General features: G+C 41.9%; 1 protein-coding gene and 3 long non-coding RNA genes across 4 annotated transcripts; 2 read left to right on the forward strand and 2 right to left on the reverse strand.

Moving 5' to 3' along the window:
- Positions 1 to 757: 757 nt before the first annotated feature.
- LOC115947558 (uncharacterized) lies at positions 758 to 3,637 on the forward strand. The gene is made up of 2 exons (XR_004081465.2): positions 758 to 866; positions 2,702 to 3,637. It is a non-coding gene; the product is annotated as an uncharacterized lncRNA (long non-coding RNA).
- Positions 3,302 to 6,388, reverse strand: LOC115947559 (uncharacterized). Its single transcript, XR_004081466.2, has 3 exons — positions 6,325 to 6,388; positions 4,288 to 4,381; positions 3,302 to 3,903 (listed from the first exon to the last, which is right to left on the reverse strand). It is a non-coding gene; the product is annotated as an uncharacterized lncRNA (long non-coding RNA).
- Positions 6,389 to 9,315: 2,927 nt separating this feature from the next.
- On the forward strand, positions 9,316 to 11,299 carry LOC101871596 (uncharacterized). Its single transcript, XR_004081464.2, has 2 exons — positions 9,316 to 9,379; positions 10,270 to 11,299. It is a non-coding gene; the product is annotated as an uncharacterized lncRNA (long non-coding RNA).
- A 7,920-nt stretch (positions 11,300 to 19,219) lies between these two features.
- Positions 19,220 to 25,944, reverse strand: LOC115947554 (scale keratin-like). The gene is made up of 2 exons (XM_034073453.1): positions 25,706 to 25,944; positions 19,220 to 20,023 (listed from the first exon to the last, which is right to left on the reverse strand). The coding sequence occupies exons 1-2, from the start codon at positions 25,755 to 25,757 to the stop codon at positions 19,407 to 19,409; spliced, it is 669 nt and encodes a 222-aa protein (XP_033929344.1). The 5' UTR covers positions 25,758 to 25,944; the 3' UTR covers positions 19,220 to 19,406.
- Positions 25,945 to 26,735: the final 791 nt, after the last annotated feature.

Consider the following 26,735-nt stretch of genomic DNA (forward strand, 5'->3'; position numbering starts at 1 on the left):
CTTAAGTCTCCCTTGGTGCACTTTAAGCCCGTGACTTCTCTTGGCCTCAGTAAGTGTAAATGACAGCTACATTCTTTCACTGCGGCAGAAAGTATTACCTTACCTTCTTTTGGTCTCCTATAAGAGGACATCTTGCAGTGGGTATGCTTCTTAGCCCTCCAATCACTCATGGTGGTTGGAACCAGATGCTCAGCTGCTGGTCAGTACCTGGATTGTGAGTGGGGATCCCTAAGCAGAGCATCCTTTAGCTGAAGCTGTGACAGCAGTAAAACAAAGGACAGGAAGCAAATAATTAAATCAATGTCACTGTGAAGAAAAATGGGCTATATACTGTCTGCAAAGTTCTGTTCTCCCTCCACCTCCAAACCACTTACATGGATGAACCCCACTGTGCTTCCAGCTAAATGCTACAGTAGACTTCTAAATGAATGAAGTAAAATCCCACATCTAGCAAGCAGATACAGCCAATGTTTCTGTAATACAGCAGTTACTGTTTTCAAACCACTGCTCACCTGGTCAACATTTAAGTCAAAGCCGAACAAAATAGAACTGGTTCCATCCCCACATTAATACAGGCACAAGTGGTAGAATCTCTTCACCAGTTAATTCAGACCATGAAAAGAGAACATGAAGGGAACCCCCCAGCATGTAACAGTATGTACCACAGAAAATTGAATAATGCCAGTAAACAGTGTTCAAATAATTATAGTAATTATAAGTGTTACACATGCGGGAAAAATTGTTTGGAGAGTAATTAAGACCTTATGCACAAAGGTTGTCTCATCTTCCTGAAGATCAAGAAAGGATATAAAACTCAAAGGATTCAGGGCTCCTCTGGCCATTTCTGACTTCTTCCTGGACTACTGGTAAGTCCCATTCACCTCAATCTAATTATATTGAGTAAAACATTGCTTTAATGTAGGCCAGGGTTTAACAGCAAACCACTGTGGTTTCTAAAAGTCTTATTAAGATCCTTTCTTCAAAAGTCTGCTATAAATTTAGTTGCATACATTATCACAGAATAGTTTGGATTGGAAGTGACCTTTAAAGGTCACCTAGTCCAACCACACAGCAACTAGCCAAACTTCTTCTACTAGATCAGGCTGCTCAATAACAGTAGTATTTTTATTTCTTGATTTTAACATTTTCTAAGATCTGAGATGCTCTGATTTGTTTTCCAGAAGTTTTAATTTATAAAACCTGAAAGATTTCTTGTTCAAAAGGATAAAAAGGGACTAAAATCATGCAAAACACAGCTAAAATGGAGAACTCATTCACTAAGCAGCAATGTCTCCACAGTTTTTAGCTGGCCATTCATACAGGTCTACTCTCTGGTTGGACCCTCCCTCTTTAGGCTGAGACCTTTATCACTGCACTATTGGGAAGAAGAAAGTCTGGATGGACAGTTCTTTTCCTACTCAATAACTTCAGGGGTTTTCTGATGAGAGCATCTGATAGATCTGAAAAGCTAGACAAGATAAATACTGACATCCCCCTTAACCTTTCCCTCTTAGTGAATAGAAACAGGCATTTCACATAACGTATTTAAATAACACTTACCTCTGAATGAGCTTGACTGCACTCTGCAAGTCTGCTTTTCTCCAGGGACAAAAATAAAGTGGCTGCTTTATAGGTGATCATTTACATCATGAGGCTTTAAACTTTGACAGGTAAATCCCATCGTATATTTTTGTAATCAGTTCCAGTTACATGACCTTAAAGATGGATTCAGGGTCCAGGCAAAAAAGTAGGCATCAAAAATCTCTATAATATTCTTGGCTCTGCCATGAACGGTCTCTGCAAACCATCTGGAGGTACCTGGGGACAAGATTTTACTAGGAGCTTGGGCACTAGCATGCAGAATGGGATCAAAGTCATATCCTTCCACCTCCTGCACAGCTGTCCCCAGCTTGCAGAGCTGCAGTAATGGTTTTGGCTTTCAGTACTGCTTGATATGGCCTCATTGGTCTGCATAAACTTCTCAGGACACCAATGCAGTGCCCAACACAGTCTCACCAGAGGCACAGGAATCCTATTGTGCATAATTACTCTAATGAGGGCTGGGCAGACTCTGTAAGTGAGACATAGTCCCAGCAAGGATGTTCTCCAGTACAGGGGTATCTCATACCCATTCTTGTATGACCAGTGGTTTTATGGTCCCAGCAGTGGCTGTGTTGAAGTCTCTGGCCACAGCTGCAGCATCTCTCCAGTTGTCCTTGGTGGCTGCCCAGATAGGATCTGTATTTGGAAAAGCAGAAAGAGGCACTGTGAAGGGGCAGAGATGCAAATGTCCTGGGGCAATGGATGGGACAAAATGGGATGAAGGCTGGTTAAACCCAGAGGCCTAAGGTCCTTTTTGGGAGAGTGGAGGTAGAGTAAGAAGGACTCAGGGTGACAGGGTGTATGGGAGGACAACCTGTATGACCTGGGAGCTTCATTTCCTCACATCATAAGCTCACATTGTCTCTGCTACATCCACATCACCTGCACAGACTCTATAACTGGAATACCTGAGCTGCAGTCCCATAGATTTGTACCTTCTCCACCACAGTGTGTTCCCAGCTGTGTCATTTGCCTCATCCTCCCTGCAAGAAGGAGAGCAGGAGTTATCACTGAGTTGCAAGGAGCTGCAGGGTGAAGGGCAGAGAGTAGGTTGCAAAATGCTTTGAGAAACACATTTTTAGTCTCTTATGTGCTGCAGGTTCACCATCATTTCTCCAAGATGTCCTTTGGTGGTCAGTGGGATGCAGGACAGAGTCTCTACTCATGTGACGCTCAGTGCCCACAGCCTCTTGCTACCAGCTGCAATGAACCATGTGTTATATCCTGCGCTACCTCCAGAGTCATTATATACCCACCTCCCGTCGTTGTGACATTCCCAGGGCCAATCATCAGCACATGCCCACAGGAGACAGTAGTGGGAAGTTCTGCAGTTATGGAGGGAGGTACACCAGCCCCGCTGACATCTTTGAGAGCAGAAGTCCTGTGCTCAGAGCCACCTGCAAATAGCTTCATCCCCAAACCTGTGCCTCAGTGTGCACCACGATGCTCCTACGTGTTTTCTTCCCACTGGATGCATCCTTGCAGCAGACCCAGCAACAGCAGCTACCAACCATCTGAGAGCAAGAGTGAAGAGCATGCTCCAGAGAAGGAGAAGCCAGAAGCTGAAAATACAGAAACAGCAAATGAGGACAAAGAGACCCCAGAAGCATAACACAGTGATACCAACCCCAAAGGCTTCGTAGACTCCTACTGCCTCTTTAAAGCAGACCAACCCATATCTTCTTTAAATTATGCTTTACCTTAAGTTCCTAGGGTGTTCTCCCTCTCAGGTACATTCTCAGGCAGGTAATTAGAGATAATCAGTCACCAGGAAGTTCACTTTTCCTTTGGATAAATATACACATCATTTGTATCTGACTTTTAGTTTCTGCAAGAAAAGTGTGGGGAAAAAGAAATTGATCCTCTGCATCTAATGTCAAGGAAACAGTATTTGATGAAAGTTATTACTTGAATATAGAGGTTAATGCAAGCATATGAGTGACAGAATCTGTGTCTAGAATTGTGCCTTTTACACTGTTATTTTTCCTAGCAGTTTTGTTCTATCCCTTCCCATTAAAATTATTCTGCATTATCAGTGTGGTTCTCATTTTCTTTCTTTTCTACTCCTGATTTTCAGATACCTAATGGTGAAATTTAGATGGCAAACATTAAACACAAAACTGTCAGTCCTGCTCACCCATGAAGTGAGGAAACAATCAACTCTGTCTTGCATCCCTCAGCTCTGGCCACATCCTTATGCACAGACTGTTTCATTTTCACTTGTACTTCAGCTTTCACTTCTTCCTCATCCTGTTAAGTACATAGCATGTGGTTTTGGGAGTTCCTGGGTTGATGTATCAGCTGGAAAACAGTAGATGAAAACAAATGACACCCAAATTTCCCTTGTTATTTGATTCAGTTCAGGGAAAATCCTTAGCTATTCCCTTCTCCACTCTTCTCTCCCTCCCCAGTTCTAAGCTTTTGTTCCTCTAAAGAGGAGTAATAAAAAAACCCCAACCATTCTAAATGCAAGCATTGTCATTTTCATCCCAAGAATATTACTGCAGTTATGCTTGGGCACCTCTGCTAGTCTTTGCAAGCTAAAAGCCCAGTTTAACAGAAGTGAAATAAAATTCATAGGTAAACTTGTCCCTAAAACTGATATGTGAAAGCTGGCTAAACTCCAATTCCCCATTATTGGGCCTGCCAAGTCTTGAGAGCTGTTATTTAATGATTTGCTCTTACCTGTGGAGGCAGATGTCCATAAACACCTGGATGCAAACCTTATTCTACAAGCAGCTCATGTGGCCACATCCAGATGCCATTGTTTGCCCAGGCACTTCATCAAAGAGAAAAGGGATTGCAGAAAACTTTACAGCCATGTTAAAACATCATATGAAAACACACTAAGCAGCCTGTATTCCTGCCAATCTCCCTGGGAAGCTGCCAGCCTCTGAGAAGAGGGTTTACCCATCTGCCTGTTGCAGCCCCTAGGCTTTCACCTTCACAGTGATTTGCTATCTGCTCAGCTGGCTCATCTGGCCATTTGCCTGGAACATGAGCAGGCCATACATGCTCCCTGTGCTCTGTAAACCCTTCTAAAATGAGCCCCTCAAATGTTTGGTGCATATATATGATTTTTTCATTTGACAGGATGGGAACTCCTATAAATCTTCTAGTTTACCTTGCAGACATTAGTATGTGCCCTACTTTATTGATCTAATATGAAGATGTAATTACTATATCTTGGAAGATTAGTTTGTGAACTGGGTCACACCTTAGATAAGATGGGAGGCAGGTCGGAGATAGAAGCTTTGTTGATTGCCTGGCTCACACAAAAGGTGTTGTGAAAAAGGTGGTAATGAGCTCATAGGCAGGGTGGAGCTCTCAGGAACCTGCAGTCCAAAAGACCCTGTCTTGACTCATCCTCTACACCCCAGTGCAGCAGTTCAATTATTTCTGATAATACTGCATCTCTCTAAAAGTTTGGTCTTCACTCTTGGTCTTTCCTCCTTTGCCTACCATTTAACTACCTCCCTCACATCCTGTTTCTTTTACACTGCTTGTTTCAATGCTTTCCACCCCTATTGGCCTCTCAGTGTGGGAGCCCAGCTGCTCCTCTACCTTCCCCTGTTTCAGTCACCATAAAGTATGCCATATTTCGCTGTCATCATATCATCCCACATCATACTCTCACTGCTTCTTGCAAACCTTGTTTCTCTTTACATCTGTATGGCATAATTATCACCTTACTATGGCACAGCTGATTCCCAAAAGCCACCTAACCTGTCTAAGGACACTCTATACATAAGGGTGGATCTAAGACTTAGACACACCTAATTATTATTAGTCTTATTACTTATAATCTATCATTATAATTCCATATCACACATTACCCAAATTTATGATGGGGTCACGAAGACCAAGACATAGGACAGACACGAAAGGGGCAGAATGAATCCTTCTTGGGATGCCCAATCTGTTTAAATCTCTCTTTCAAGTTGTTACATGAGTTACTTGGAGCAAGATAGGAGCACAGTGGTCTTTGAAGCAGCTTTCTACTCAAGCTGGGGTTCTAGTTTTGTTGACCCAAGTTGCAAGAAGCAGCACTACACAGATACGTGCAACAAAAAGGGATCTGGCACTGTAACTCAGACATTTCCTCTGGGTAGCAGAATTCTGCTTTCCCTTTTGTGAGAAGACCTTTCTCTTGTCTCCAAGCTCACCTGTTAATTCATTTCAGCGTTCTGTACCACTAGATCAATGCTTTCTTAGTCTAATAGCCTTAAAAGAACTGAAAGTCAGCTGACAGTTTTTCTTGCTGAGTTTAATGGGCTTAATTAGGTAATGAGTCAGAATGAATATGTAATTAATAATTTTAGAATTAATAAGTTATTAAATTGGATATTAGTACCACACCCTCTGTGAACCATAAGGTGATAGAAGAACATGAAACCACTCTGGCAGTATCAGCACATACCATAAGCACTACCAAAGTATCAGAAGTGAACTATTTAGAAGACTGAAATTTCCAAGGCACTCCACTCTAAGTAATCCAAAACTTGGACTCACAAGCACCCACCTTATTAAAAAGCAGAACTACAGACATCTCTATCATACTGTTACTTTAAGAAGGCTGAACTAACACCCATGCCACTGCACCATTGTACAAATGTGTTATTCCAGGCTGTCTTTGAATACCCAGCTGCTACTCCAATAAGTACCCATCACTATGCCCTTCTTGCCTTAAAAAAGCTCTTGGTTCTTAATGAGGTCCTTCACCTCTTTGCAGCAATTCACACAGCGAGAAAAAGATGCAAGTCTCCTGCTCAGAGTCTGAAGCCTGTAGGATGAGGTAGAGCAGGACAGGGTTGGGCTTGGCTGATTTATGAAGCAACCCAGGATCCTTATCAATGCTGCTACATCAGCCTTTCCCACACCTGGGGACTTCAGGTGACCCAGTAGCCCTCCAAACCCTACAACCCTGTTGCTGGTCAAGCAAGATGGGTCTCACCTGGAAAACATGCTTGGGTGATGGGTATATTGTGTGCAGCCTGAGAGGTATAGATTAGCCAGCTTTTACACAGAGCTAAATTATACACAGACATACAAGCTGTAGTTACACCTGGGGCTGCAATTTCACATACCCTCAGGTTTTGTTCAGGAGAGCATTACTCATATATTAAAGAATATTAGTTCTGTTTTGTTTTTAAGATGAAAGATGCCCATCAAGATTTCAGCAGTGTAATTATTCCAAAGCTGGAAACATCAGTCTTTCTGGAAAATTAGACATTTCATCATCAATATAGACTCTTTTTCTCATTTATCTCTGTTGTCTTCTGCTCTGCTTGGCCCACAGTCACAAGGTTTCCTATACTTAACCATCTCCAACAACTCCAAACACAGGCTGCCAACAAAACAACAAATTACTTTTTTTTAACAGGATTGAACAAAAGGAATCAAGTAAATGTAATACACAACTAAGTGCAAAACACTGCTGTGGTCTGGGCAATATAATAACACTGACTATACAAATAATGAAAGCACACAGTGCTGATCTAGTCCTTTAGTTCTTCATTTCATCTTCAGCCTTGCAATTAGGCATTAAGAAGCACTCAGTAATATTGACCCTCCAGTTTCAGCAGTTTTGGAAATAGGTTCCCAGGTGGCAACTCTTAGACCACATTGGAAATGTATGTCCAAATGTGGATGTCCAGGATCCAAAGCTGCTCTAAGTTTGCACTCCTGCACTGTGTTTGTTATTCTCTTACAAGCACTGTCTGCCTGGAATTGCTGTGATAAAATCTGTGGAAAAATGGAGGTTAAGGATAATGTTCTGCTACAATCTGTGATAATAATATAGGCTATTTCCTTTCAGACTAGGGAGCTTCCAGACCAATTTAGAAAATTATAGCATAGCAAAGGTGAGAGCAATAGCAATTAAACCAGCTTCCTCTTTAAGATTTAATCTTTGTATACAAAGTAGGTAAGGATCAGGCTTGGGATTTCTAAAACAGAAGAATCAATAAAGCCGACAACAACAACAACAACAACAGCATGGTAGAAAAAACATGAGACATCTTTAAGATAATGCTTCAGGATTGCTTTATGTGAGGTGAGCTTAAATCTAAAGCTGTAAACACAGCTCAGATTCTTAAGCCAGGTCAAACTGCTGATTTATGTTTGCAGCTCTATATATGAAGCAGCAGATTTTTAGGGGAAAGTGCAAAATCCTTGATTTTTTTCTTCCTGTTTTCAGAAGAATTTTGCTTTCACCTGATGAGAGAGGGTATCTTTATCTTTCTCTTTAAAAGATTTCAGTGATGTAAGGATGCTGAGGTTGAGGTGTTGTAAAATGGGATGCTGGACTATGGCCATTTGCTTTCTTGCATTTTGTGTCTTACATTTTTAAAAGGATATCTGTAAAGTATAAGGGCTACAGTTTGAGCTTGAAAGTCTGTATCTGCTTTTATGGCTTTCTACCTTATGCAAAACCTGAATTCTCCTTGAATTTGCCAGCGAAAAGCACCAGTTACAGCAAGATAACTGCAGATGCTCAAGCCTGTGTGATTTTCTGCAGTGTCAGTTAAAAATCTGTGTTTTGAACAAGTTTTCTTTGGAAAACTTCAAAAACAATGAGATCCTTATTAACTTTTGAAAACTATTTTGTTTGGTAACTCCTTTAATTGCTTCAGCTGTAGATTGCTGTAATTATTAATTACTTCTCATTCCCACAAACTATGTGAGTCATGTTATCCTGTCCAGCTTGCTGTCACATCTCTATTGGCTGCATACATTCCTCTGGTTGTCACATTGATTTCATAGTCGTGAAATTTAAATCAAATTATCTGGGTTTTGGGGTTTGTTCATTTGTTTTAGTTTTGGGTTTGATAATTTGTCACAAGAACACAGATAAGAGGGTTGGGTTTTTTTTATGTAAATGTGATTATGTGAATCACATTATCAGCATTTTTGAGGCCTTGTGAGTTTATTCTAGCTGAGGTTATGGACATGTACTTCAGGTGATATTTCCTCTGGATCCTCTAGTCCCACATGTGATATATATTTTTCCTCTCATATTGGCTTCCAACAAGCATTCTCAGAAAGGAAAACTCATAGTTATTAATGGGGTTTTGTTGCTTATTCTGAAGGCCCTTTGGAAAAGGTTGATTCCTTGGGATGAGGAACTAATGATAAACTGAAAAACCTCTGACAGTGCTAATTCTGATTGGGTTATTGTGTCTGTGAATTGCTTTTGTGTCTCTTACTTTCTACTCACTCTGGACATGGTATAGTCATGTAGGAGACCATCTGTCCAAAGGACAGTCCCAAGCCATAAACTGTAGTCACAGTGAGTACACACTGGCTGTGGACATTAATGGCTATTTAACCTAAAAGGTTTTCCTACTTATAAAGAGGAAAAATCCAGAAGGCCACTGGTTATCATTACCTGCAATGACAAATGATAATCTGGAAGCCTGTACTTACTAGCAGCATGCAGTTTATCCATCTCTGAGGTGCCTTCACAAGTACTAGCAAGTATGGAAGAGAAAACTAAATTCAATTTATTGTGAGATTTTCAGCAAAAAGACAAGATTGTTGAAGCTTGTGCATCATGCCATGTGGGATTAGAACTTATCTAATAATCATAGGCTGTTATCAAAACAGTTGCAACAAAGGCAGGCATCACCAGGGGAAAACATTCTGTTTCACAAGATGTGGAGAGCGATTGCGTAAAGGTATCTCCCAATTTCTATTCTCTATGACAGCATATAAAAGTGCTTGTAACTCAGATCTCTGTAGCTGCCTCTGCTGACTTGCTCTTCTTGGTGACTGGGTAAGTCTGATTTAACTGAATCAGTTCATAATTATAGAGGTGGATTTATAGGTAGCATTAATATGAGATTATATATCCTATACCCTATTTAAAGGTAGCACCTTATTACCTAAAATAATTTTATTTGGGATCTGTAACTTTTAAATAGGGTGGATACAGACATTGCCACGTGTATGGGGGGAAAAAGCAAAGGGAGTTCCAGAAATGTAGATAGCAGCAATCCTTAGGAATTGAGTAACTATCTATGGAGACAGGATAGCCCAGAAACTATCAGCATAGGGACTAGGACATATCACTGAGACTGACTCCCAGACAAAAATACTTCAAAGGGAATGATGTTAGAAAAGGAAGGAGAGACATTCTTTCCAGAAATCATTTTGGAAATAGACTACGGGGCAATGGAGCGCTAGAGAGGGATGGGAGTAGACTTGGAACCCCCTACCCAGTAATTCATCTCACTTGACTGGTGATATCAAATGCATAAGTCCACTTTAGAGTGGAATGGATTGTACCTTAGAAATCATGATTTTTGATTTTTAATCACTAACTCTTAAATTTTAAGGTGGCGAGGCATTGGAACAGGTTGCCCAAAGAAGTGGTGAATGCTCCATCTGTGGCAGTTTTCAAGGCCAGGTTGGATGGGGCTTGGAGCAACCTGGTCCAGTGTCAGGTTTCAACTCCCATGGCCATGACAGGAGGGTTGGAACTAGATGATCTTAAGCTCCTTTCCAACCCAAGTCATTCCATGATTCTATGAAGTTTAGTGTAGTTGACTCAGATCTTGAATCTGCATCTGTTCAGATGAATACCATTCCACATTACTATAACAATTAGTTCTTCCACGCTTTTGACTGTAACTTTACCAGACCAGTGCACTCTCTGCCTTTCAGGTTGGCTTGTTTTCTGCAAAGATGTCTTCGTATGGACAGATGATTAGCTCCCGCTGTGCTGAACCATGTGAAGTAACATGCCCACAACCATATGTCAACTGTTGGAATGAACCTTGTGTCAGCTCATGTGGAGACTCAAGAGCAATCGTGTATGCGCCGCCCGTTGTCGTGACTTTCCCAGGACCCATTATAAGCTCCTGCCCTCAGGAAAGTTTTGTGGGAACTGCTATGCCTGAAATTGAGGGTCAGATGGGCTCTGGAGGTGGAGGAATGGGTTCTGGAGGTGGAATGGGCTCCGGAGGTGGAGGAATGGGCTCCGGAGGTGGAGGAATGGGTTCCGGAGGTGGAATGGGCTCCGGAGGTGGAGGAATAAGCTCTGGTGGTTCCTGTGGAGGAGGCAGCTCCTACGGGATGGGCTCTCATGGTTCAGGTGGTTCTTGTGGTGGCATAGGAGGAGGCTCATACGGTGGGGAGGGCTCATGTGGTGGTGGACTCTTCCGTTTGGGAAACTTTTACCGAAACTCATATTTTTCAGGATATGGTAGATACTATTCCCCCCTTTTTTCCAGAGGGTATTATAGATATCGCTATGGAAATTATGGGCCATTTTAAATCTTTAAGAAAGATTAATGACTGGAGAAATAGTAAAATACAAACTAGCAGCTGACATATAGACCTGGAAATCAGACATGCCAAGCAGCCTCTGCTCCAGCCTGTGTCAGAGGAGCTGGGGTTGCTTGGGATCTCACTACGCTTTATCTAAGGCTTATGGTCCCAATGTTGCCTCACTTTGTCATTTGCTTATGTTATGTTTTGTTCTTTCTGAACCTGAAGAGGGTAAACCAAGTAATGGAATTTGACTGTAAAAGCATCCAGCTGAAAGAAGAACACCTTGTGAACCCTGTGCTCCTCTGAATGATTGATTGATTGTAGCCCTTGTTTGAAATGGAAATTACATTGTTTCTTCCTTGCCTCATTCTGCAAGAATGTATTCCAGTCTTTGTTTGTATTAAAGCCCTGTTGCATCATAGCACCATCTTCTGTCTTTTATTTCACTGTGGTTTCATAGTTGTGAATTAGTCTGAACAAAGTTAACTTTGTGTATCAATTCTTATACATTAATTGAGGACTATCATCAGAAAATGAATTCTTCTGTATGACCTACATAATCTGTCAGAAATCTTTCAATAAGGTGTTTTTCCCCTTCTGATATATACCATGCTAATAGAACAAAATTGTAGTTCTGTTCTATTCAATCTCCATCTCTGGGGTTGATCTGGTACAGTTCCCTCTCAAAACCAAGGTAACTTTGAATCTAGGTCAGTTACTCAGGGACATTACCAGTCTTTCCTTGAACATCCCAAATGGAATTGTTTTAACCCTCAGCAGCAGTTGAGATGACTACTAGGGCTCTGAACGCAAAGATGTGCTCTGATTTATCTAATCTTGATGGTAAAATTTATTACAGACTTCAAAGGCAAATGAGTTATCATAGATCTGAGTACTGTGAGCAGGCAAAGCCAAAAGGAATGGGAAGAAGTTATCTGTATGCAACTGAGAATCAGACCACAAGCCTTGCATTCTGTGATGTGCCTTGAAGCTGGGGAATTCACCCCAGCAGCTGTTTCTCTTTAGGAGCCATTTCCATTGTGCTGCTGTTGATGAAAAGAGAGGGCTCCTGTGTGGGTTGAGCAAGTGCTGCTGTGCCAAGCATAACATTAATTTCCTTCCTTTGGTTGTATTAATCCTTGTGGTTTGTTAACTTAATTGAAGCATTTATGCAGTAAATGATCTGAAGTAGTTAAGCATCACCATGGGCTCCCTCAGGCAACAGCTACATGTTCTCTCAAATTAAAAATCACAAAGTGCCTCACGTACAATCATTGCCAGAACTGTCCAAGAAACAGATTCTTCCACCGGAACTTTGCACCTGGTTTTAAATTGTTGGGGTTTTCACTGATATCTTGTGCACATTAGGTAATAGGTCTGCAAGCCTTTTGGTGAAACTGGAATTTCAACCAGAAAATCTTGGGAGAAATATTCAAATAGCTCTACTCGTATTTGTGGGTTTATGCAGCAATGGACTGCACCATAACGTTAACTGAATATTGCTTGAACTGTATCACCCAGAGGTAATGGCATTACTTTACAAAACACCTATCAGGCAAGGCAACAATATTCTGCTAGTTGGACTATAATCCACAAACTTAAGTAATACTACGTATTTTAACATTAAAGACAAAATTGCTCTTATTTGGATATAAGTCCTTTCTTCTAGTGCAGAATTGGTATTCTTAGCTGCTTGAAGACACATGGAGAGATGTGTGTGTACACACTGGGGTCCCAAAGAACCAAAGCTGTTACTTAGCTATTGTGACTCCAGCTCTAGTCTAGGTTTAGGAACACCAGATTTTGCTCTAGTATGCTGCAGAAAATATCATAGCAGCAATGCCCCAGCAATTTTCAGCCTATTGAGTAAGAATTCCTCAGAATTCCTCAGCCTATTGAGTAAGAATTATGTGGGGGTGTAACTCTCCTTTGTAAACTGTGAGGCATCACCTTCACTGAAGCCACCTGTATGGCAGTTCATACAGACATTCCTGGCTCTGCCTCAAAAGTGCTGACTCTGATCCTCTTAGTGCTGGGAAACTGCAATACTGGGCATGAAGCTGAATGGAGGCACAACTACCACTCATCCTCTGCAAACCACATTACCCAAAACGTTCTCAAATTAAAATGAGTACTTGAGAATAACTCCTTCCAGGCTCAGCCACTAAAAATGAGTATAAATCCTTCTGTACACAGAAAGAACAGTGAGATGAGTGCTTTCATGCACCCAGTTGTTGGGGTATTGAATTCTACTTCCCTTTACATACATGGAGCTCTACCTCCTATTTTGATTCCCACTGAGTTTAATTTGACTAAAACTAGTTTGTAAAGCAAAATGAAAGAAAAGGAAAACCAGAGGTCTAGTAATATGATTCAACAAGACTTTTTATATGACATGAAGTGCTACAGAATAGAATGGTGCAGTTCACTAATGATCTATTCCATAGTCCAAAGGCAGCCAAACCATCCATGTTGATGATAAAAGGCACAAGGAAAAGATGAAATCATTGCAGCAAAGTCCCACTTGCAAACTCTGAAGCATTCCCATTCCATCAGAAAGGACATAGTACAAGAGTAATAAGAATTTAAAGAGAGAAGCCATCATCTGAAATTGCTATTGATAGAAGATGAGGCATAGCATGGAAGAAATAGGTGTGGGCCCAGTTTTCAGAGGCACTGAGTAGTTCCCGTTGATGCAATGGGCTTTCGCCATCTCTGTAAGCCAGCCCCAGATGCAGATCTGGATCTTGTGTGTTCTCCTCTTAAGCCGTTGTGCAGGTGTTCAAGTTGCCTTAGAATGAGCCACAGTTTCCAAGGCGGGATCCACGGCTGCTGATGTAGGACCTCCTGCTGTAACAACCCCCCATCCCTGAGGAACCTCCATACCCAAAGGAACCCCTCATCCCTGACATACCTCCATACCCAAAGGAACTCCCAGCTCCTGACATGCACCCAGAACCAAAGGAGCCCCTAGATCCAAAGGAACCCCCCATCCCTGAGGAGCCTCCATACCCAAAGGAGCCTCCAAAGGAACCCCCCATCCCTGACATGCCCCCAGAACCAATGGAGCCCCCCATCCCATAGGACTCATCAGAGCCATTTTGGGTCAAAACACCATAGGCCTGGGGAAATGGTGTTCCCACAACGCTGTCCTGAGAGCAGCTGTTGAGAGTTGGGCCTGGGAATGTGAGGACAACCGGAGGGGCATACACCACAGCTCTGGAGTCTCCACATGATGTCACACAGGGCTCAAGGTTTCTGCTGTAGGCACATGGCTGTGGGCATGCCATCTCACAGGCAGCCAAGCATTCAGAGGTACTGTTGTTCATCATTGTTCTTGGAGAATGGAGGTCAAGCTGGGAAAGAAAACATACATTCAGGAAACCATCACAGTCAGGCGCCAACAGGTTCACAGTATGAGCACCTTGTCCTCCTCCAGCTGATAATCAACACTCAGTTCAATCCTCCATCAGTCTCCATTTTCCTGCTATTTCCTTCCTGATTAACCCCTTTCAGGGTTTCTCTGTTCTTTCTTTGTGTAACATCTATATCCCTTACTCTTCCAAATCTCAAATAATATTGTTTTTTTCTCTGGGAGTAGATTTCCTGATCCTTATACAATTACTTGTTCAAGAAAGTCCCATTCATTCTCTTTTCAAAGCAAATCTACAGGAAGATTTGCCTGTAACTTCAGGAAATCTCCAGAGGAAAGTAACAGAATCTTCCTTGCTCTGTTCATCCCTTTCCTTAGCTTTTCAAAGAGTTCTTGCTAAATCTGTTCTTCTCTTTACCTTGGCTTTTCAAAAGATTGCTAGCATTTTGCATGATAAAAAAGAAGTTATAAGTATTGTATTGCTACAAAGACATGCAATGAAGTTGCACTTACCCTGTTGCCTTGGAGGAGTAAGTCAGTGGAGCTGGAAGAATAGAAGATTTCTTGGTTCTCTACCCTTTTATACACTTTCTTAGGCAATAGGAAAGCTATGAGGTCACCCATTGTTCACTAAATTCTTGTCACTTACCAAGAAAAAGATACTCTTCTAAGCCTTATAATTGTTTTAATTTCAGTTCGTAATTAGTGATTCCTCCTTTGAGTGACATGCATCCAACACCCAGCAGTTTCCTTTTGTCTCAAACTTAGTGGAAAAATCTTCTTGGCATCATTCTAGTTTAAACCAAAACAGGAGTTGATCTCTCTGATTACTTCTCCATAATGGCTTTAAGGAAGGTGGCTTACTGATGCATCAGTCCCAGTATATTTGTAAGCCTTAGCTTTAGGTATAATACCTCCCAAATGGAATTGTCCAACCCCACCTTGGATTGGGGGGTCAGCATTCTTTGCAGCCCCACCTGTACCTATTGACCAAATGGATGATACAGCACCATGACAGAATGAGGCCTCACAAATGATTCTTGAGCACTGGGTGTGCAAAAAGTGTTTCAGAACACAGGTAACTGGGATTGAAGTGACACATGGCATCTCCTTGAAGCTCTGAGCCCTCTGAGTAATTTTATCCATGTGTCAAAATTCATTCTGGGATGCTATGCATAGAACCTTGTGATGAAGATGGCAGTGGGGCCACTGCAAGGGCATACCCAAACATCACCAGGTCTTTTTACTCTATGGTGGATCTCAAACCTAGGTTAAACTTCAAAATTATCTCCTGTTCCTCAGCATCAGGGTCAGGCCATTCTTGACAGCAGACTTGTAGGGTAGGATCTTTTGGGTGTCCCTTTTTGGGGGCCAAAAAATTGTAAGGAGCACTCAATAAAGTGTAGTCAGCAAAATAATATTGAATAGAAATTTGGCTGTATAATTTCAACACAATAGAAAGACCAAGTTTATTATATGAGAGTCACATTGTGTATGTCTGTAAATGATTTATTAATTAGAATCTATGAAAATAATTACAGTTATTAGAGGAGTCACCCAGGAAAGAAACCCCATCGTTTGGTAAGGGTTAGAGGTTTTATGATATGCTTCACATCCCTAGAGTTGCCTGCAAAAAGGTATAAAAGCAGAAACATCTCAGGAGTCTCCTAAAACCTTCTCCTGACTTACCCATCTTGGTGCTTTAGGTGAGTATGGTTTAGCTGATAATTTTGAATCCACCATGTCTCTGTAGTGATAGTTTTAAATGAAGACTCTTTAAATGAAGACTCTTTCTTGTGTCTGTATTTGTGATTTTAGCAGAAAGGTAAGATGTCGCAGTGAAATCTTACTTTTCATAGGAGCCTCACTGCAGCATTTGTAGACAGTGGTACCTGTAGAAAGTAATTGTAGAGATTTGTAGACTCTCTGTGTATTGAGAGATAGAATTTTAAGAGTTACTTTATTTTTATTTATGTCTTTTAAAACTTCAAGGTCAGAATAAAGGTAAATCCTACTGAATTGTCCCTGCCCACGGCAGGGGGGTTGGAACTAGATGATCTTAAGGTCCTTTACAACCCTAACCATTCTAAGATTCTATGAATAAACAAAGCTGTAGGCATATTCCACAGTGGGGAAGAAGGGGGGAAGAAATGAGATCATAGGACAGGAGGTCAGGAGGGAAGAATAGGAAGCATGAAAAGGATCTATCTGCCCACCTAGCCCAATTGCTGTCACGTGTGGGATGGGCAATGCTTGGCACCTGACTGTGATGATGTCCTGACTACATGTTGTCTTTCCCAGCTTTACCTCAAACCCTGAGAACAATGTCCTGCAACATCAGCTCCCGGTGCTTGCCTGCCTGTGAGGTGACGTGCCCACAGCCTTGTGTCTACAGCAGCAGCCTTGGGCCCTGTGTGCTATCATGTGGGGACTCCAGGGCTGTGGTGTATGCCCCACCAGTTGTCCTCACATTCCCTGGCCCAATTTTCAATAGCTGCCCCCAGGAAAGCACTGTGGGAACATCTTTTCCCCAGCCCTATGGTGCTTTGACCTCTGGGAGCTCCTATGGGATGGGGAGTTCCATTGGTTCTGGGAGCATGTCAGGGATGGGGGGTTCCTATGGATCTGTGAGCTCCTTTGGTTCCGGGGGCTCCTTTGGTTCCGGGGGCATGTCAGGAATGGGAGGTTCCTTCGGATCTGGAGGTTCCTCAGGGATGGGGGGTTGTTACAGCAGGAGGTCCTGCATCAGCAGCCGTGGATCCCGCCTTGGAAACTGTGGCTCATTCTAAGTGAGCCTGAACACCTGCAGACCATGAGACAACTTAGGAGGAGAAAACACAAGATCCAGATCTGCATCTGGGGCTGGCTTTCAGAGATGGCGAAAGCCCATTGCATCAATGGGAGCCACCCTTGCTCAGTACCACTGAATACTTGGCCCACACCTTTTTCTTGCACTTTTTGCTTTGTCTATTATTAATGTCAGCTTCTGTCAATCACTTCACAATGCTAGATCCCTATTTTCATTGCGTCAGTGTAAGGAAAGAAAATCATTTGAAGGGCCTGACGCAGAGATTGTCAATGAAACTCTGACAGGAGAAGAACAACTGGTGGAAAATGGACTCTTAGTAGGTAGTGGATGCTGTGCCCTTCCCTGGAACTGAGGAAGTGTCTGCTTTGTGTTGTGTGTCATCTCATTCTGCAATGTATCCCATTTCCTGTTAGCATTAAAATCCTCCTGCATCATCAAATTTTGTTCAGTTTTTCTTTGTCCGCAAGACCATTTTGGTCCTATCCTTTCCACTAGGTCATTAAGCTTCCTAGAGCTGCTTACATAGCCTGTGAGCAACAATTATATGCTTTTATGGTAGTATAATAGTAATTGCTTAAGTAATAAACGTGTTGTGAAAACGATGGTTGAATGAAGCATTTAAAATGTAAGCACATGAAACAGTTTGGTCTTGCTTCTTCTTGGGGCACAGAGGTTTCTGAAGCTGATGACTCAATTCTTTGTGCTGGTGTATGAACAGATAGCAAACAGAACTTGTCAGACAACCCTCAGATCATTTTTCATCAGTACAGCTGTTCTGATCACATCAAATGACGGAGATGAGATTTTAAGTGCCACATGTACAAGACCTTTAAAATGAGGTCAGGCTGCTTAATATTATCTCTCTCTGGTGGATAGGAAAAAAGTGTAAGGGATGAGACATGGTCAGCTGAAGAATGGAAATTCAGGTTTATTTTACACTCTATGGTATAGCCCAATTCTTCTCTTCTGAAGGAGTCTATTAATCCATCCTGTCAACATGTTCCAGTTAGAATCAGTTTTTAGGAATTATCATGGGTTCCTGGAGATATCTGAGGTTTAGGCAACTTAAAAACTTTATCAAGACTGGCTAAAGAATGCAATCCAATATAGAAATGCATTTCTTTGGGGATTGAAAATCAACCAAATAAGTACTTGATTTCCAAGATTTTTTCAGCTCGAACTGGCATTATTAAACACTGGTAACATTTAGGATTTTCTTTTGACTGTGGTCCCATCAAAAGGCTGCATTTATATGGCAATAGAATGTGTTTTCATATCACTGGGGTTGGCAAGAGAGTTCATGTGTGAGGAGTGACATGAAACCAGAAATAATACATTATGGTGTTGTTTTCCACAGCTATCAGTGGGAGCAGAAATGCAAAGAGTGAAATGGGTGAGACTTCAAGAGAAGTCTACTGAATGCTAGAGGTGTGTTAAAATCTGCCTCTATTCCATTTGATATTACTTGAAAAGCACGTGAAGGAGATCAGGAACCAAAGACTTTGGGTTTAATACTTTGGTTTGAGCTACATGACCATTTATGTTTGGAAAGTCAAGAAGGATGAACTGAAACACAAGGACTATTAGCAGAGCCAGAAGACAGAACACAGAATGTCCTTGTCATATAGGTTCCTTGTGTCACTTTGAAAACCTTTTCTCTTTGTGAAAGCTAAGGTGAAAATGACAATAAGGTGGAAAATAAAAAGAAATTAGATGATCCAGATGCTATTAAGCAATTGCTTAGTTTCCAGTGTTGCTTAGTTTCCAGTGTTTAAAGAAGTTAAGGAATCTTAATCTGTGATTTATATAAGCAGGCAAGAAACTCATCAGCTCCAAGTGAAACATTAATATGACTTAAGAAACAGGCTTAATTTAAAAACAATTAGATAATTTAATTGCAATCTTATGTAGCTCCACAGCTAGGAGGGAAGATAATCCCACATAGCCAGGAAGCAGAATACCCTTTCAGCAACACAAATGTGTCACAGGGTGCCACTTTTTCTACTGCTCCTAATTCCTGCTGTCAGCTAAAGGGACCTGACAGTCTCTTAGACTTAAGACAGAAAGTTTGCATCTGTCAGCTGGCTTCATGGCAATGTTGTTTCATAATCTATGTGGGATGTAGGTGAAAAGGTGAGGGAAAAAAACATTAGGCCAAATTAGTGATGCAACAAAGTTTTAATGAGAGGGAAGCACAGGGTACATTTGGTGAAGACAGTCACGCAGGGCTCTTGGAAGCAGCTCCACACGTGCCAGCACAGTCGATCACTTGGACATCACCAGGTTGCAGGGTCTCTTGTGAGGTTTGCACAGCCCATGGCTGCTGCAATGGGACACACTGCCCCTTCAGAAGTAACCAGAGCCACAGCTTCCCCCACCAAACCTCCTGTAGCTCCCACCGCTCCGGCAGCTGCCCCCACCAAAGGAACGGCCACCTCCAAAGGAGCCCCCACCATAGGAGCTGCCTCCTCCACAGGAGCCCCCGAAGCCCCCACCATAGGAGCTGGAGCCAAAGGATCTTCCACCTCTGCCAAATGACCTGCTTCCTCCATAGGAGCCCCCCGAGCCAAATGAGCTACCCCCTCCATACGAGCCCCCCATGCCAAAGGAACTGCCACCACCATAGGAACCACCTAATGAACTGCTTCCTCCATATGAGCCCCCAGCACCATAGGAGCCCCCTGATTCAATAGGGCCCATTCCCCCTGAAAAGCCCCCAATGGAAGATGGGAAGGAGGAGCCCACGATGCTCTCCTGAGGGCAGGAGCTGAGGATGGGGCCTGGGAAGGTGATGACCACGGGTGGTGCATAGACCACGGCACGGGAGTCCCCACAGGAGGCAACGCAGGGCTGGCTGTTCCAGGCGCTGGCACATGGCTCTGGGCAGGTCACATCACAGGGTGAGGAGCAACCACTGCTCATGAGATATCCTCCTGAAGACATCTTTCGCGGTGTAGATAAACCTGCAGCAGGAGATAAAGCACACATGCAATGCCCAAATGCCAGTGAGGAAAAAAGCTTGTTCTGATGTCTTTCATGAGCATTAAAAAAGATGGGTGGAAGAAGAGTATTTTGAAAGATTCTGGTTTATCTTTTACACATTTCTCTGGACATGGACGAATTAACACCTGCTACTTCCCAAAGTCCTTTCTGCTGCTCTAGAAATCCCAGTAATCATGGATAGCAAAGCCAAACTCCCTTTGTCTCTGGAAGCAGCTCTTTTTCAAGATTCTGTTGTATTATCATACAGAGTTCTGGAGATAAGTGACAACATTAAATTGATTTAAGTGCCTGTGAAAACCCTTTTAATTCATGAACTGTCTCTGCAAAGACATGCATTTAAATTATCATAAAAATGATGTATCTCCAAAGGCAAACAGCATTACTTAGCACCACACTTCTGCAGAAGACTAAGACCTCAGTTACATGCTGAAGTTATTTCCCTAATGGTTCATATAGAGAAGGAGCGAGATCCAACTCACCAGGTCTGAAGAAGTGTAGATGAAGAGCTGTTGTTGATGAAACTGAAGCATTCAGTGTGCTCTTATATAGCTCTTCAGACCACCAGTGGGATGTGAGCCATGCTTTGTGCAAGACCTTCCTACGCATTACCAAACTATGTTTTGCTGTATGGATTATTTCTTTAATTGTTCTAATTGTTCCTTAAGTGATGTGGTCACAACTTTATTCTTAATTCCAAGTCATGTTACAATCATTTCATACCTCATGTTGAATTTTATACTCCCATCCTGACAAAGCCATCTAGCAGCTAATATTGCTCCTGGCCCTCACTGGAGCGGAAGCTGGAATGAGTATAGATGCATGTGAGGGTTATTTGGAGCTGGGAAATAGGTTTTGTACACGATATTCAACTTTTCTTCTTCAAAATCTGGATTGCAAATAGTTGGGTGGTTAAAAGAAATGCTGCCTCTTGCTGAAATGTGAGAATCAGCAGCAGTGCCCACGGCTCTCCATGTGAACTGAAGTTTCCCAATGCAACAGTAGGAAACTCAGAAGATACATTAACTGAGGAGTTAACAGAGAATTGCTGACTAGCAAAACTGTCATATCAACGACTGCCCACTAATGCCTGACAGGACTCGTTTGCATTCTGATGCAAGACCTTAACCATACACATTCCCTGTGCTCTATTTTCTAATTGGGCTTGAAAACACCAGAAATCTGGTGATATAAATGATAGAAACATTATAATGATGCACATATTAGACACAGAATGATAAGTGGAAGAGACTGAAAACCTACCCATTTTGATTCAGACAGGCAGCAGCTGCTTTACTCCCACAGCTACAGCTGAGAGTTAAAATCTAGTTTTTACTTCTCTTACAAAACCTGTAGTTGGATTGTTCATATTAGTGATCTACATGGTGGTTTTTTGTTGTTTTTTTTTAGTTGTATTGTAACCACACAAAAACATGGATCACATCTAATATTCTCACTGGTTCTGGTTATTGATGAAAGAAATTTTGATTCAAGATATCTTTTATTATTTATGCACTTGTTCCTCTGTCTTCTAATATATGAGGCTTTCAAGTACTAGTTTAGGAATACAGTTATGGCTTTCTTGGGAAGAAAAATAGCCTTTGCCATTCTTAACATGCTTTTATTTTCTTTAAGATTAAATCATCTTTATACACTCCATATGCATCCATTCTGCATCTAAAATGACTACTGTTTCTCAAAAGATGGCTCCTGGACAGCAGGAATGTGTCTGGATAGAATACCACAGCTCTCCTAAAAGATGACAAAAGGAGAAGGATCATAACAAAATTACTCCATGTTCTCACATGGTGCTTCCTTGTACTTACTCAGATGACAGGGGGCATTTGGTTAAGGACTTTTGTAAGCAGCTGCTTGGGTGGATGTTAAACAGGCAGAAAAAATGACCCCTCCCATCTGAGGAATTAAAAGGACTCAATTTGTAGCTTTCCCAGCTTTGTGCAATTCTAATTTTAAATGGAATCTTCTCCAGAAAAGAAAATAATTTCTCCTGAGAAAGTCAAACTGATGTTTTTACCTTTTTTAAGGGAAAGACTGATGCTTTTGCCTTGCTAAGCAAATGGAGCTCAGTTGACTACAATTGCAATTCAAATGAGGTCAGGACATGACAGTAGTCATAAAATGGATACTAAAACTATTTAAGGATTACGGTAAGACAAAGGGTGTGTTGCACTATTGGATGATGTGCAGCTGATTTATTAATCATTATCAGTTATCAAAACAATTATTACAATTAGAAGTAGCTTATACAGCAAAATGTTTTGCTGGCTATTATGTTCCATGTACAAAACTGTGTTGCATATCCTGGTAGCAGTCTGAAGTGGTATATAAAAGCACTGCATTCCCTCCACGTTCAGCAACAACTTCTCAGTCTTGTTTTCCCTGTGAACCTGGTAGGTACTTCTCCTTTTAATTCTTTTATACTAACTGGGATGTTGCTATCAGTGTTTAACTTGGGGATGAATTGTATGTCAGTATCTACTATGATCACCAATATCAGTTTTATTCCTTAAGCAGTTAGGGGGTTTTTGCAACCATTCAGCAGTAACTGCTGGTAGATTCAGGTGTTAAAATGTGAAGCTGTGGTCTTCCTAACCACAAAAGGAAAGTGTCAATTAAATCCTGTTAATTTGATGAGGAGGTTATGATTTAACAATTTATAGCTTGGCATTTATTAAAATATATATGTATACACACACATATATGGCAAAAGCCCCACTGATGATTTCTGTTTGTAACTACAGGGTCTGTCAAACCTCTTTCCAAAAGCACCCAGTAGCTGGGATGAAGAACTTAGTGATTTATCCTTAACAGAACTAGAGGTTAGTGGTGGAGGGCAAGGTACACTCTCAGAATAAAGACAGGCTAAAGGTGCTTTACAAAGGAATATTCCTCATTGACAGCTACACTGGACAGCGAGAGAAGTAGTATTTGTACTTGTATTACTTAGCTTTAAAAATAGTAAAGTTCGGTATTTCAAACTGGAGTAAAGGCAGATATGTCCACAGGAGTAGTTGTCATAGTTATAATAAAGTAATTCTTTCTATCATCACAGTAGCTGTTTAAAGGCACAGACCTCCATATACATTTTACTTTTCCTCCTAAACCTCTGCTGCAGGTTTATCTACACCGCGAAAGATGTCTTCAGGAGGACAGCTTGTGAGCAGTGGTTGCTCCTCACCCTGTGATGTGACCTGCCCAGAGCCATGTGCCAGCGCCTGGAACAGCCAGCCCTGCGTTGCCTCCTGTGGGGACTCCCGTGCCGTGGTCTATGCACCACCCGTGGTCATCACCTTCCCAGGCCCCATCCTCAGCTCCTGCCCTCAGGAGAGCATCGTGGGCTCCTCCTTCCCGTCGTCCATTGGGGGCTTTTCAGGGGGAATGGGCCCTATTGAATCAGGGGGCTCCTATGGTGCTGGGGGCTCATATGGAGGAAGCAGTTCATTAGGTGGTTCCTATGGTGGTGGCAGTTCCTTTGGCATGGGGGGCTCGTATGGAGGGGGTAGCTCATTTGGCTCTGGGGGCTCCTATGGAGGAAGCAGGTCATTTGGCAGAGGCGGAAGATCCTTTGGCTCCAGCTCCTATGGTGGGGGCTTCGGGGGCTCCTGTGGAGGAGGCAGCTCCTATGGGGGGGGCTCCTTTGGAGGTGGCCGTTCCTTTGGTGGGGGCAGCTGCCGGAGCGGTGGGAGCTACAGGAGGTTTGGTGGGGGAAGCTGTGGCTCTGGTTACTTCTGAAGGGACAGTGTGTCCCATTGCAGCAGCCATGGGCTGTGCAAACCTCACAAGAGACCCTGCAACCTGGTGATGTCCAAGTGATCGACTGTGCTGGCACGTGTGGAGCTGCTTCCAAGAGCCCTGCGTGACTTTCTTCACCAAATGTACCCTGTGCTTCCCTCTCATTAAAACTTTATAGCATTCAAACTCAATCCTCTTTTTATTTATTTATCTATTTTTTGTACTGTAATTCATGTTTTCCTGGATTTCAATCTTTTGGGTAATTCAGCAATGGCCCTGAGATATCTGTGTGTGTTCTGGATGAGAATCCAGCCTTCTTGTTACACTAGCATAGTGTTTGATGCAGGGGATATAAATTTTGCACCACATCCTGTAGTATGTGCTAGTAGTATCACTGGGCGTAGAATCAAAAGGGTAAATCATCTGATGCCTTCCTAGAAATTGGGCCTTGTGGCTGACAGGCTCCGCCTGAAAACAGGAATGTACAATATCAGCTTTTATTAATTGTGACATGATAAATCTTTCATGCAAAGGGCTCTTAAAGAAACAGTGAGTATCTAGGTTTGTGTGCACAGGCTCTTCAGCTCTCCCTTGGCTGACTTCTGCTCCTCTTAGGTGTTATGAGGATACTTTCCCAAAACAACATGACTAATCCTTATGAATCTGATTGGACTACCCTGCTGACTAACAGGAGTCACATAGATGTGTCAGTGTAAGACATAAATGTGAGTAAGAGAAAAGACAAAATGAATGATATGAAAATAATAATTATTAATTTCTGCTGTCTCTTCCCTGTCTCTGTATGTCTGGAAAGGCAACGGAGAGAAAAGCAAGGTGAAATCAAAGAGTCCTCCCAGACTTTACCTGCCTGGTGAAAACCAGGGTGGCAGGAAGTGAATCAGAGTTCTCTACCCAAATTTTAAGACCATGGGAAGGAACTCTTTCAATGCTAAAGGTTGCTACACAAGCTAACTTGAAGGTAGGTCTACTGTGTTTATATAAACTGTTGACACAATTTTAACATCAATGTGGATGCAACTGTAGACTTTATTGTATAACTGTACAGCATCCACTCTTTTTTTTTTCTCTTTAATCAGAACTCTCGCAATATCTTCTTTTTTCCTGGCATGTGTGTATATAGGTTTTCTTTCTCTGCTGTTTTTGCTATTCTATCAATTGGAATGAAAACATGGAAGTAACAGGTTTTGATACAGGGTGCTGATGCCACACCATACCTTAAGTCACAAGAGATATTTTGTATTCTTCTCTCTATATATTGTTTGGCCAGGAGGGATCTTCTGGACAATATGAACCAGAAAATATTACCTAGCACTTTCTATTCCCTAATTTCTCTTTAAGCTATCATATACCTTTGGACTAAATACCCACTAGTGAGTAATAACTCATCTTTGCCAAATTATTTGAACGGTTACTTATAATCATAATTAAATACTTGCACATTCTTCCTTCTCTAATAACAGTATTTCCTAATTGGACAAATCTTCCCCTCCTCCCTTTCAGTTGCTTACGTTTGTTTAAGTAAGTCTTTTCTTGATCTTACTTCTTGGTCTTACTTACTTTGAGAAACTCTTGAGCACATTTGATTCATTTATTTTAGAGAGGTTCATAAGAAGGAATACAAAATCGTAAAGCAAGAAAGGCAATAAAATCCGCTCTATTCAGTGGGAAAACAGGATGTGAAGTCATGATCTTACATTGTGACAAAGAAGACAGACTAGATTTACAGAGAAGAAAAAACCAACTCACTTTCCAATTGCAGGAGAAGCCAGATGCTGACAGATTTGCAAGTGAGAAGACAGAATCCCTGTATTGGAGCACTATAAAGAACAGCTTAGAGAAATCTTTTCCAGAAATAATTGAGGCAACCTTACCAGTTCTCTTCCATAATGATCTCTTATAGTTCTGGTTCTTTGCTTTTGGCATTGCTCAGCACCATTTTTGAAGAATATTCACCTTCTCAAGCAATTCATATTTTTGAAAGTACCTGTTCACAACAGCATTTGGAACTTCACCTGTTTGAAGTCTGAAATACTTGACAGGACTATACAATTACTTCCTTAACACTGATTCTATGCATGTAAATAAATGAATAAATATGAGCAAATAAATGTATGTATGTGTATGAAAGCTGGGCTCTCTCAAACTTCCCTTTGGAGCTGCTCTGGGTTAAGTGAGCTCACACCAAGTGGCTCTTCCTGCAGCACTGATTCTGCCATGGGGCTTCATGGGAAACACCTGAGTCAGAAACATCATAGCAGACGATGAACAACTGAAGCTGGAAATGCCTCTTAGACAGGCAAATACAGGACAAAAGCTACAGGATGATCATGCAAGCGTGCAGGAGGAGTCATTCGATGGCAAAATTTGCCTGGCAGGGTTGGTGCTGCCAAACAGAGCTGGAGGTTAATGCCAGTCATTCTACACTTCTCCAAAGCTGCCAGAGGTTGATGTTTTGGGTTGTGCCTGTAACAACAGCACATGACAGATACCATTCAAACCCTCTCTCAGCAACATGTCCCATCTCTTCTGATCAGCTCCAGAACTGTGAGTAAAACGTGTGTATATCTGCCTGGGTAGAAGTTCTGGTTGTCACTATGATCTTGAGACCTGCCAGTCCAAGAAGGGGGACATGTGGACATAGTTTCTGGGTTCATTTTCCCTCCCTCATTCCCATACATATGCAACATTTTTGCTTATTATTGCTGCAACTTCTATGCTACCAATTATCTCTTGGAAGCAGAGTGATTTTAGAGGATCCTCTAGGCAAGAATACTGATTGGAGATGTTCTCAGGAAATGCTTTCAGATAGTTCTGCAAACACCCAGCGATGTTTTATATATGCAAAGTATAATGGTGCTATGATGTTAATAACAGGCTGGCAGTATTAAACTCCACAGTATT

Source organism: Melopsittacus undulatus (assembly GCF_012275295.1).
Source record: "Melopsittacus undulatus isolate bMelUnd1 chromosome 20 unlocalized genomic scaffold, bMelUnd1.mat.Z SUPER_20_unloc_1, whole genome shotgun sequence".
Classification (NCBI taxonomy): domain Eukaryota; kingdom Metazoa; phylum Chordata; class Aves; order Psittaciformes; family Psittaculidae; genus Melopsittacus; species Melopsittacus undulatus.

Coding starts and splice junctions, on each gene's coding strand:
- LOC115947554 (XM_034073453.1), bottom strand. CDS start 25,757: ATGCCAAAAGCAAAGAACCAGAACTATAAGAGATCATTATGGAAGAGA. Junction 20,024..25,705: donor ATCATTATGGAAGAGAACTG/GTAAGGTTGCCT, acceptor CTCCTGCTGCAG/GTTTATCTACACCGCGAAAG.